General features: G+C 44.7%; 1 protein-coding gene across 4 annotated transcripts in view; it reads left to right on the forward strand.

Annotated features, from left to right (window-relative positions):
- SH3TC2 (SH3 domain and tetratricopeptide repeats 2) overlaps positions 1–13,176 on the forward strand; it is a 198,405-nt gene that overhangs the window by 131,075 nt on the left and 54,154 nt on the right. For all 4 annotated transcript variants that reach the window (XM_044280726.1, XM_044280724.1, XM_044280725.1 and 1 more), the window contains one exon: positions 3,059–3,100. In XM_044280726.1, the coding sequence (XP_044136661.1) occupies positions 3,059–3,100 (42 nt within the window). The remainder of the gene's footprint in view (positions 1–3,058; positions 3,101–13,176) is intronic.

A 13,176-nucleotide genomic window follows, 5' to 3' on the forward strand; every position in this document is an offset into this window, starting at 1 on the left:
AAGAGATTCTAACACAAAAAAATTGGGCCTCCTCCTCTCCCCTTGTGGCAAGGTGGCGCCCTAGGTGGTCGATTACTCCTCATCCTGGTCCTGGTTCCTAAGCTGGTGGACCCAGTATCACCTGGTATTCCATGATCATTGATTCATTTAAAGGTCTATCTCTATAGTGAATGAGTGGGAGCAAGGAGCTCAAGGTGGCCAATGGATGTCAACTCATTTCAATTTAACATGCTTTTGAATGGGTCAATTGTGTGTGACAGTCTATTGACAGAATACAGGAATGTGAAAGTCCCCTGTCTTGTAATTACATTTTCATCTCAGTTAAAATAGTATTAATGGCTGCAACCTTAAAAGGGCTGTCCTGAAAACAACATTAGGCACCTGTCCACAGAAGATTCATAGAAGTAAATGGAGTGGTGGTCATACATGTGCTCTACTGCAACATTTGCACAAGGTGCTTGGCAACCCGTTCATTGTGATTGGTGAATGGGGGTGCCAGTGTTAGACCCCCAGGGATCACCTCAACTAAGGGCCAGTCAAGTCATTGCCGCAAGCTCTGTCTGAGTGGAAGATGAAAGTAATTATGGATCTGGCTCCAATGATTATTCACAGTGGCAATCCTCAAACCAATGCTCCCCAGGGCCAGGGCAGTGATAGAGGGTTGTACCCTTTCTTTCCTCGGGGCACACCCTGATGTTGAGGCTCCTGCCTGATGATAGCTGGCGTGCCCTTGGTGTAATAAGCGTTATACGGGTGCAAGGCAGGATATATAGGTGCAGTGACCTGCGTATGATGCTGGAGTTAGACACCAGGCCAGTTATAGGAAAATAAATCTCTCTTTACTTGCAGTGCAGTATGGGAGTTCTAGTACATCCAACAGTATCAAAACACAGTTCAATATAATTTGCAGTGAAAATCTCCTCATATAGCAATGTATGGGTATAAGCCAGGGTGAGGATTGTAGTACTCCTTCTTCTCTAGATTCTGCCAGAATCTAAGGTTGGCCATAATACTCCTGCAGTGGTGCCTGTAATTCCTAAATGAGAGGTACAGGATTGAGATACAGTTGGCCAGGAGCATGTCCAAGTGTGAAAGGTGTATTAGCCATGTACCTCTCAATAAAGTCTCCATTAGCCTTAAAGGGGTTCTACAGTTTCATTTTAACTGATGATCTATCCTCTGAATAGATCATCAGCATCTGATCGGCGGGGGTCCGACACCCGGGACCTCCGCCGATTAGCTGTTTGAGAAGGCAGCGGCGCTCCAGCAGCGTCCCGGCCTTCTCACTGTTTACCGCTGGCCCAGTGACGTCACAACTTGTATCAACTGTCCTGGGCGCAGCTAAGCTCTGTTCACTTTGAATGGAGCTTAGCCCCGCCCAGGCCAGTTGATACTAGTTGTGACGTCACTGGGACAGCGGTAAACAGTGAGAAGGCCAGGGCGCTGCTGGAACACCACTGCCTTCTCAAACAGCTGATCAGCGGGGGTCCTGGGTGTCGGACCCCCGACGATCAGATGCTGATGATCTATCCAGAGGATAGATCATCAGTTAAAACAAACTGAAGAACCCCTTTAAATAGCAAATGACACCAATGCTCAGCTATTCAGATTTTGGATCTTCTTAGTTGTTTTTTTCTCTTCCTTTCTAGGGTACTGTAAAATAAATAATTATCTACAGATAAAAATAATTTCGCAGAGATGGTCATTCTCTGGAACTTTGGCTTAGTCCTGTGAATAGTGGAGCACATGTAACTTCTCCTCACTTCCTCTGCTAACTCTAGACTAACTAACAAAGAGCTATGCCCACACCTAACTGCCGATTTAGGATTGCTAACCCTGACTCATCCATGGTTCATTGCATATATAAAAAAAAGAAGAAGAAAACCAAACAAAAGCAGCCCTAAAATAAAGAATCATGTGTGGGAACATAACTACAAAACTAAACTACAGAGACCACACATGTAATACAAAAACCTTCTTTATTGTGTCATATCCAAGACATACAATAGATGCATATAAAAAAGTAATAAATAAAAAGCAGTGCAGATCAACGGTGTGAGAATGATAGCCCCATTGGGCTCTAGGTCTGCATGTATTATATTAGTCCATCTCACTTAAGGATATATGGTTAGTAATGTTAAACATTCAACAAGTAATACAGAGATGTAAACTGAATCACTCAGTAACACCAGTGCCATATTAGCAAAAAAGGTAGTATTAGAATCCAATCCCCAACACTTTATCATATTATCATAGACATTAATTTATAATAGGGAAGTGATCAGACCAAACTACTATGCTAATAATCCAGAAATCTGGATGGCCTTCCTGGTTAGAATAGAACCAGATGGCACAAAAGAGAAAAGTTAAAGAGCACCGAGATAAATGAGATAAACATACCATGAGCCGGGGAGGATGGGGGGCAGAAAAACTCTGATGTTTGCTTCGCCTCGCTTCCTCTGGGGACGTATTATTATTGGGCTATCATTCTCACACCGTTGATCTGCACTGCTTTTTATTTATTACTTATTTATATGCATGTATTGTATGTCTTGGATATGACACAATAAAGAAGGCTTTTGTATTACATGTGTGTGGTTTGGTTTTATATATAAAAAAACAGCAAAAGGTAATAGTAGATATGCTTCTGGTGGTACAGGACCCTAGGCAACACATATATCTTTTCAACAAGTATTAGTGAGAAATTAGTGTCCATGCCTGGTTCCTCCATGCTTGGTGACATTGTGAAATGCAAAAAACGTTTTGCCACAGATTATTAGGTCTACATAACATTTTGATCCTACAACATCAAACCAGAGGCTAACAAGGCCTTGCATTTGGTGATGTCTGTGAATATTTGGTAATATTCCAAAGGAGGTCTAAAAAATGAAAGGTGGAATCTGATTGGTTGTTATGGGCAACTAAGCCAGTTTTCCTTTACACTAGTTTTGATAAATCTCCCCAATGTGTAAAACATAATACATAGCTTGCACACATGGAGTCATATAATGTTTACAATCACATGTAGTATTGTTACTAATCTTTGCAATTTTTGCAGATGGTCTTGATCCAGTTGAAATATATCTGAAATCGCCTCCAGGTAAGATATATTATGAAGTAATAGATGTAAATATAATTTTCTGCATCTAGAATTTAGTTTTAATCTTATAAACGGAAAATGTGTCTGTATGCACACTGTTATTATAACCACAGCTCACTGACATAGCAAGTAGGGCATGTAAATATGCGTGTACAATATTAATCAATGAATATAGAAAAGGGACCAGTGTAACCAAACCAAAGTTTATTTCTACAGATTTGTTCCCCTAGGATCAAATTTCAGTCCTCCAACAATTACTAGTAAACATCTGTATCCCCCCCTTCATCCTTTTCTTCAGTTTGAGTTTAATTTTATGTTATATACAGTATATCTAAAGTGTAACTGTATAACCCTCTTAGGATCAGTCCATTTTCCGACTTTTTTTGAGATTCCACTATTTACTTCCCGCCTTCCCAGAGTCATAACATTTTTATTTTTCGGTCCACATAGCTGTATGAGGCCTTGTTTTTTTGCAGGACAAGTTTTTTCTAATGGCACAATTTAATATTGCATACAATGAAGTGGGAAACTAAAAAAAATTCCAAATGGGGAGGAATTGGGAAAAATTCCACCACAGGATTTTGTTTCTACAGCATTCCCAGTGCGGCAAAATCGACCTGTTACTATCATTCTCTGGGTCAGTACGATTACAGCCACATCACATTCATATAGTCTTTCCTGTGTTTTAATATTGAAAAAACCAACAACTTTGGAAAAAAATATTTTTTTCTCTTTATCGCCATATTCTGAGCCCCATAAGTTTTTTTGTAGGACTCATTTTTGGTGGTGATCTGTTGTTTTATTGATACCATTTTGGAGTGTGTATGACTTTTTGATCACTTTTTATTTTTTGGGGAGTCACAAAAAACTGGTTAATCACCCATTTTGATTTTTTTTTCCCATTATGCTGTTCACTGTATGGGATAATTATTTTTATATTTTAATAGTATGGTTGTTTTCTGACAAGGTGTTGCCTGTGATATTTTATTTATTTGTTAAAAAATTTGGGGAAAGGGGAATCTTTTTTTTTTTTCTATTTTTTTTTTAGGCCCCCAAGAGGACCCGAACTTTCAATCATTAGATTGTATGCCTTTTTTATTCAGTAATGGAATTTAATACTGTATATTACTGAACAAAAAATTCCAATGCAGTGCGAATACCTGCAGACCTGCATTGGAATATATCTGTAATAGGCCTCTTAGGCTTGTACTGGTTTAGGCCTATTACCAGTAAGGAATGCCTTCCTTAATCTAAACAAGGGGAAGGTGTTCCTGCCCCAGGAGTGCAAGGCTCACGTTTTTTTCCACTGTCAGATATTGTGGTCACATCAAGGGGTTAAATTTTTGCTGTCAGAGTTATCGTCAATCAGAGACATTAACCCCAGGTGTCTGCTGTTCAAAACAGCAAGAAACTAGCCACTATGGAGCCCGGTGGGGTCAGGACTAATAATAATAATAAATAATAAAATGTATTAATATAGCGCCACCATATTCCGCAGCGCTTTACAAATTCATAGGGTTCATGTACAAAGCAAAAGTAACTGGATAATATGTTACTGAAACACTAGGAGTCAGGGCGCTGCTCGCAAGAGCTTACAATCTATGAGGAATTGGGGGTGACACATAAGGTAGTTGACTGTGATAAGTAGGATTTGAGCCATTATTGAACTGACAGGAGTAGTGCTCGCCGATCTGCTTTGGGTTTGGGACTACTAGAGGATCAAGTTTAGGCCAGAGAAGTTGGTGGGGGAAAGGTTTAGTCTGGGAAAAGTCATTTTAGGTAGCTTAATAAGCCTGCCTGAAAAGATGTGTTTTTAAGGCACGTTTGTAGGTGGAGAAGTTGTGAATTGACCTAGTATTCTGGGGCAGAGTATTCCAGAGAGTAGGTGCAGCACAAGAAAAGTCTTGAAGACGGGACGAATCATGGAGATTATTAATCTTAGGTCGCTAACAGAACGGATAGCACGAGTAGGGTGGTAGATGGAGATGAGGGAGAAGCTATAAGGAGATGCAGCACTGTGGAGAGCTTTGTGGGTGAGGGTGAGAAGTTTGAACTGTATTCTGTGGTGGATGGGCAACCAGTGAAGTGGCTGGCACAAACTAGTAGTATCAGAGTAGTGGTTGGATGGATAGATGAGCCTGGCTGCAGCATTTAGAACAGACTGAAGGGGCGATAGTTTAATGAGCGGGAGACCGATTAGTAATGCATTGCAGTAGTCAAGACAAGAATGAATTAAGGCAACAACAAGAGTTTTTGCAGTTTTCACTGTAAGAAAAAGGTGGACTCTGGCGATATTCTTGAGGTGCAGACGACAAGAGCGTGTAAGTGATTGAATATGGGGAATAAAGGAAAGATCAGTCAAATGTGGCCCCAAGACAGCGGGCATGTTGCACAGGAGTTATGCTGCAGACCGAAATTGAAATATCAAGTTTAGGTGAGTTAGTAGATGGGGGAAAGACAAGAAGTTCAGTTTTTGAGAGGTTCAATTTTAGATACAGAGAGGACATGATATTTTTTTTGCTGTTAGGAGATCGTTAGACACTTTAGTAAGGGCAGTTTCTGTCAAGTGAAGAGGGCGAAAGGCAGATTGTAAGGGGTCAAGAAGAGAGTTTGCAGAGAGATAACTTATTATGCGAGAGTAGACAAGACGTTCAAGGAGTTTAGAGATGAAGGGGAGGTTAGAAACAGGTCGGTAGTTAGCAGCACAGGTCGGGTCAAGAGATGGTTTCTTTAGTAGCGGGGTTATAATAGTGTTTGAAAGAGGAGGGAAAGAAACCAGAAGAGAGAGAGAGGTTGAAAATTGTAGTTAGGTGAGTGATGACAGCCGGGGACAGGGACTGGAGGAGGTGTGAAGAAAAAGGATCACTGCTGCAGGTTGTGGGTCGAGAAGAAGAGAGAAGCCTGGAGACTTCTTCCTCTGTTATAGGGTCAAAAGAAAAGAGAGAGCATGTGGAGGAATTAGAGGGAGGAGGATTGAAATTATTTGGACTGGGAGATTATTTCCTGCCGGATATTGCCAATCTTGTCTCTGAAGTAAGTGGCCATGCCATCAGCGCAGAGGTCAGTGACAGGTTCTGGAACCTTAGGGCTTAGAAGGGAATGAAAAGTGTCAAAGAGTCATTTTGGGTTATATGAGAGAGGTGAAGTACTTTTGTTTCGCAATGTTGAGAGCCGAATTGTATGTTTTGAGCATAAATTTATAATGGAGGAAGTCTGCTGATTCTCGATTTTCTCCATAAGCATTCTGCACATCTGGAGCAGCACTGTAGAAAACGTGTTTCAGGTGTGTGCCAGGGTTGCTGTATTCTGTGTTGAGGGGGTCGGATTGATATTGGAGCAACTTCATCTATAGTGGTTTTGAGGGTCTGGTTGGAATGATTCGCATCCAAGTCTAGACAGGGAAGGGAAGTGATTGGGGTAAGAACTAGTTGTAGGGTGTTAATAAGTTGCTGGCAGTTAATAGTGTGTAGGTTTCTGTAAGTGTAAAAAGTAGGATTGCCATGAGAAAAGTAAGAGGTCTTTATGGTAAATGAAATAAGATTTTGGTCAGAAAGTGGGAAGGATAAGTTACTAAAGTTTGAGCCTGAAGTAAAGTTGTGATAGGCCAAGAGAGGAGGTCAAAGAAAGAAAGTGAGTGGCTGATGGGGAGTTAGGAGCATCAATGGGGATATTAAAATCACCCATAATAAGAGTTGGTGATTCAGAAGATAGGACGTGAGGAAGCCAAGCTGCAAAGTGATCCATAAATTGGTGGGGGGAGCCCGGGGGACGATAGACAACTGCAACTCTCAGGGGGAATGGAATGAAGAGTCTAATGGCGTGAACCTCAAAAGAGTGGAATGTGAGAGAGGGTACAGGGGAAATGACCTGAAATGTGCACTGTGGAGAAAGTAGTATGCCTACTCCTCCACCGTGCCTGTCATCCGGTCTGGGGGTATGGGATACGTGAAGTCCACCATAGGATAGGGCAGCAGGGGAAGCAGTGTCAGAGGGTTGAAGCCAGGTTTCTGTAAGGGCTAGCAAGTAGAGTTGAGCGAACACCTGGATGTTCGGGTTCGAGAAGTTCGGCCGAACATCCCGGAAATGTTCGGGTTCGGGATCCGAACCCGATCCGAACTTCGTCCCGAACCCGAACCCCATTGAAGTCAATGGGGACCCGAACTTTTCGGCACTAAAAAGGCTGTAAAACAGCCCAGGAAAGAGCTAGAGGGCTGCAAAAGGCAGCAACATGTAGGTAAATCCCCTGCAAACAAATGTGGATAGGGAAATGAATAAAAATAAAAATTAAATAAATAAAAATTAACCAAAATCAATTGGAGAGAGGTTCCATAGCAGAGAATCTGGCTTCCCGTCACCCACCACTGGAACAGTCCATTCTCAGATATTTAGGCCCCGGCACCCAGGCAGAGGAGAGAGGTCCCGTAACAGAGAATCTGTCTTCATGTCAGCAGAGAATTAGTCTGCATGTCATAGCAGAGAATGAGGCTTCACGTCAGCCACCACTGCAACAGTCCATTGGCATATATTTAGGCCCAGCACCCAGGCAGAGGAGGGAGGTCCCGTAACAGAGAATCTGTCTTCATGTCAGCAGAGAATTAGTCTGCATGTCATAGCAGAGAATGAGGCTTCACGTCAGCCACCACTGCAACAGTCCATTGGCATATATTTAGGCCCAGCACACACACAGGCAGAGGAGAGAGGTCCCGTAACAGAGAATCTGGCTTCATGTCAGCAGAGAATCAGTCTGCATGTCATAGCAGAGAATGAGGCTTCACGTCAGCCACCACTGCAACAGTCCATTGGCATATATTTAGGCCCAGCACCCAGGCAGAGGAGGGAGGTCCCGTAACAGAGAATCTGTCTTCATGTCAGCAGAGAATTAGTCTGCATGTCATAGCAGAGAATGAGGCTTCACGTCAGCCACCACTGCAACAGTCCATTGGCATATATTTAGGCCCAGCACACACACAGGCAGAGGAGAGAGGTCCCGTAACAGAGAATCTGGCTTCATGTCAGCAGAGAATCAGTCTGCATGTCATAGCAGAGAATGAGGCTTCACGTCAGCCACCACTGCAACAGTCCATTGGCATATATTTAGGCCCAGCACACACACAGGCAGAGGAGAGAGGTCCCGTAACAGAGAATCTGGCTTCATGTCAGCAGAGAATCAGTCTGCATGTCATAGCAGAGAATGAGGCTTCACGTCAGCCACCACTGCAACAGTCCATTGGCATATATTTAGGCCCAGCACCCAGGCAGAGGAGGGAGGTCCCGTAACAGAGAATCTGTCTTCATGTCAGCAGAGAATTAGTCTGCATGTCATAGCAGAGAATGAGGCTTCACGTCAGCCACCACTGCAACAGTCCATTGGCATATATTTAGGCCCAGCACCCAGGCAGAGGAGGGAGGTCCCGTAACAGAGAATCTGTCTTCATGTCAGCAGAGAATTAGTCTGCATGTCATAGCAGAGAATGAGGCTTCACGTCAGCCACCACTGCAACAGTCCATTGGCATATATTTAGGCCCAGCACCCAGGCAGAGGAGGGAGGTCCCGTAACAGAGAATCTGTCTTCATGTCAGCAGAGAATTAGTCTGCATGTCATAGCAGAGAATGAGGCTTCACGTCAGCCACCACTGGAACAGTCCATTCTCAGATATTTAGGCCCCGGCACCCAGGCAGAGGAGAGAGGTCCCGTAACAGAGAATCTGTCTTCATGTCAGCAGAGAATTAGTCTGCATGTCATAGCAGAGAATGAGGCTTCACGTCAGCCACCACTGCAACAGTCCATTGGCATATATTTAGGCCCAGCACCCAGGCAGAGGAGAGAGGTCCCGTAACAGACAATCTGGCTTCATGTCAGCAGAGAATCAGTCTGCATGTCATAGCAGAGAATCAGGCTTCACGTCACCCACCACTGCAACAGTCCATTGTCATAAATTTAGGCCCAGCACTAGTGTTGAGCGGCATGTCCCATATTCGAATTCGCGAAATTTTGTGAATATTCGAAAGAATATTCGTAAAATATTCGCGATTATTCAAATTCGTTATTATTTCGCATATGCGATAATTCGAATTATCGCATAATACATATGCTATGCAAAATTCACATGTGCGCTAATGAAATCGCCTTACGAAGATTCGCAACTCAATTCAATCACTAATGTATGAATGCAATGCCCTTTGCCTCTGTTCTGGGACAAGTGTAGATATTCGCATGTGCGCTAATAAAATCGCCTTACGAAGATTCGCACCTCAATCACTTTCTAGGGAATGTGAGACTTTTGGGAATCAATCGAGATACAGTGGGGGGTGATGACAGTAGTTGACAGAGTACAGATCAATGTAATCTGTAAGGTGGAAAGTAAAATAAAAAATACGAATATTCGTAAATCGAATTTTACGAAGTTCTACGTATTCGCGAATATGGTGCTATACTATATGAATGCACAGGCCTTTGCCTCTCTGTTCTGGGGACAAGTGTAGATATTTGCATTTGCGTTAATAAAATCGCCTTACGAAGATTCGCAGCTCAATTCAATCACTAATGTATGAATGCAAAGCCCTTTGCCTCTGTTCTGGGACAAGTGTAGATATTCGCATGTGCGCTAATAAAATCGCCTTACGAAGATTCGCAACTCAATTCACTAATGTATGAATGCAAAGCCCTTTGCCTCTGTTCTGGGACGTGCCGATATTCGCATGTGCGCTAATAAAATCGCCTTACGAAGATTCGCGCCTCAATCACTTTCTAGGCAATGTGAGTAAGATCTGAGCTGTTGGACCTTTGGGAAACAATCAATTATATGTGTACTGTAATTTTGTGGGGGGGGGGGGGAAACAAAAAACGAATATTCGTTTTTACGAATATATAGCACTATATTCGAAATATTCGCGAAATCGCGAAGTTGCGATATTCGCGAAAAAAATTTGCTTTTCGAATATTCGCGCTCAACACTACCCAGCACCCAGGCAGAGGAGAGAGGTCCCGTAACAGAGAATCTGGCTTCATGTCAGCAGAGAATCAGTCTTCATATCATAGCAGAGAATCAGGCTTCACGTCACCCACCACTGTAAGAGTCAATTTTCATAAATTTAGGCCCAGAACCCAGGCAGAGGAGAAAGGTCCCGTAACAGACAATCTGGCTTCATGTCAGCAGAGAATCAGTCTTCATATCATAGCAGAGAATCAGGCTTCACGTCACCCACCACTGCAACAGTCAATTGTCATAAATTTAGGCCCAGCACCCAGGCAGAGGAGAGAGCTCCCGTAACAGAGGATCTGGCTTCATGTCAGCAGAGAATCAGTCTGCATGTCATAGCAGAGAATGAGGCTTCACGTCACCCACCACTGCAACAGTCCATTGGCATATATTTAGGCCTAGCACACAGGCAGAGCAGAGAGGTCCCGTAACAGACAATCTGGCTTCATGTCAGCAGAGAATCAGTCTGCATGTCATAGCAGAGAATGAGGCTTCACGTCACCCACCACTGCAACAGTCCATTGGCATATATTTAGGCCTAGCACACAGGCAGAGCAGAGAGGTCCCGTAACAGACAATCTGGCTTCATGTCAGCAGAGAATCAGTCTGCATGTCATAGCAGAGAATGAGGCTTCACGTCACCCACCACTGCAACAGTCCATTGGCATATATTTAGGCCTAGCACACAGGCAGAGCAGAGAGGTCCCGTAACAGACAATCTGGCTTCATGTCAGCAGAGAATCAGTCTGCATGTCATAGCAGAGAATGAGGCTTCACGTCACCCACCACTGCAACAGTCCATTGGCATATATTTAGGCCTAGCACACAGGCAGAGCAGAGAGGTCCCGTAACAGACAATCTGGCTTCATGACAGCAGAGAATTAGTCTGCATGTCATAGCAGAGAATGAGGCTTCACGTCAGCCACCACTGCAACAGTCCATTGGCATATATTTAGGCCCAGCACCCAGGCAGAGGAGAGAGGTCCCGTAACAGACAATCTGGCTTCATGTCAGCAGAGAATTAGTCTGCATGTCATAGCAGAGAATCAGGCTTCACGTCAGCCACCACTGCAACAGTCCATTGTCATAAATTTAGGCCCAGCACCCAGGCAGAGGAGAGAGGTCCCGTAACAGACAATCTGGCTTCATGTCAGCAGAGAATTAGTCTGCATGTCATAGCAGAGAATGAGGCTTCACGTCAGCCACCACTGCAACAGTCCATTGGCATATATTTAGGCCTAGCACACAGGCAGAGCAGAGAGGTCCCGTAACAGACAATCTGGCTTCATGACAGCAGAGAATCAGTCTGCATGTCATAGCAGAGAATCAGGCTTCACGTCAGCCACCACTGCAACAGTCCATTGTCATAAATTTAGGCCCAGCACCCAGGCAGAGGAGAGAGGTCCCGTAACAGAGAATCTGGCTTCATGTCAGCAGAGAATCAGTCTTCATATCATAGCAGAGAATCAGGCTTCACGTCACCCACCACTGTAAGAGTCAATTTTCATAAATTTAGGCCCAGAACCCAGGCAGAGGAGAAAGGTCCCGTAACAGACAATCTGGCTTCATGTCAGCAGAGAATCAGTCTTCATATCATAGCAGAGAATCAGGCTTCACGTCACCCACCACTGCAACAGTCAATTTTCATAAATTTAGGCCCAGAACCCAGGCAGAGGAGAAAGGTCCCGTAACAGACAATCTGGCTTCATGTCAGCAGAGAATCAGTCTTCATATCATAGCAGAGAATCAGGCTTCACGTCACCCACCACTGCAACAGTCAATTGTCATAAATTTAGGCCCAGCACCCAGGCAGAGGAGAGAGCTCCCGTAACAGAGGATCTGGCTTCATGTCAGCAGAGAATCAGTCTGCATGTCATAGCAGAGAATGAGGCTTCACGTCACCCACCACTGCAACAGTCCATTGGCATATATTTAGGCCTAGCACACAGGCAGAGGAGAGGTTCATTCAACTTTGGGTAGCCTCGCAATATAATGGTAAAATGAAAATAAAAATAGGATTGAATGAGGAAGTGCCCTGGAGTCCAATAATATATGGTTATGGGGAGGTAGTTAATGTCTAATCTGGACAAGGGACGGACAGGTCCTGTGGGATCCATGCCTGGTTCATTTTTATGAACGTCAGCTTGTCCACATTGGCTGTAGACAGGCGGCTGCGTTTGTCTGTAATGACGCCCCCTGCCGTGCTGAATACACGTTCAGACAAAACGCTGGCTGCCGGGCAGGCCAGCACCTCCAAGGCATAAAAGGCTAGCTCTGGCCACGTGGACAATTTAGAGACCCAGAAGTTGAATGGGGCCGAACCATCAGTCAGTACGTGGAGGGGTGTGCACACGTACTGTTCCACCATGTTAGTGAAATGTTGCCTCCTGCTAACACGTTGCGTATCAGGTGGTGGTGCAGTTAGCTGTGGCGTGTTGACAAAAGTTTTCCACATCTCTGCCATGCTAACCCTGCCCTCAGAGGAGCTGGCCGTGACACAGCTGCCTTGGCGACCTCTTGCTCCTCCTCTGCCTTGGCCTTGGGCTTCCACTTGTTCCCCTGTGACATTTGGGAATGCTCTCAGTAGCGTGTCTACCAACGTGCGCTTGTACTCGCGCATCTTCCTATCACGCTCCAGTGCAGGAAGTAAGGTGGGCACATTGTCTTTGTAGCGTGGATCCAGCAGGGTGGCAACCCAGTAGTCCGCACAGGTTAAAATGTGGGCAACTCTGCTGTCGTTGCGCAGGCACTGCAGCATGTAGTCGCTCATGTGTGCCAGGCTGCCCAGGGATAAGGACAAGCTGTCCTCTGTGGGAGGCGTATCGTCATCGTCCTGCCTTTCCCCCCAGCCACGCACCAGTGATGGACCCGAGCTGCGTTGGGTGCCACCCCGCTGTGACCATGCTTCATCCTCATCCTCCTCCACCTCCTCCTCATCCTCGTCCTCCTCGTCCTCCAGTAGTGGGCCCTGGCTGGCCACATTTGTACCTGGCCTCTGCTGTTGCCAAAAACCTCCCTCTGAGTCACTTCGAAGAGACTGGCCTGAAAGTGCTAAAAATGACCCCTCTTCCTCCTCCTCCTCCTCCTCCTCCTGG

Source organism: Bufo gargarizans, chromosome 2 (assembly GCF_014858855.1).
Source record: "Bufo gargarizans isolate SCDJY-AF-19 chromosome 2, ASM1485885v1, whole genome shotgun sequence".
In the NCBI taxonomy this organism is placed as follows: Eukaryota; Metazoa; Chordata; class Amphibia; order Anura; family Bufonidae; genus Bufo; species Bufo gargarizans.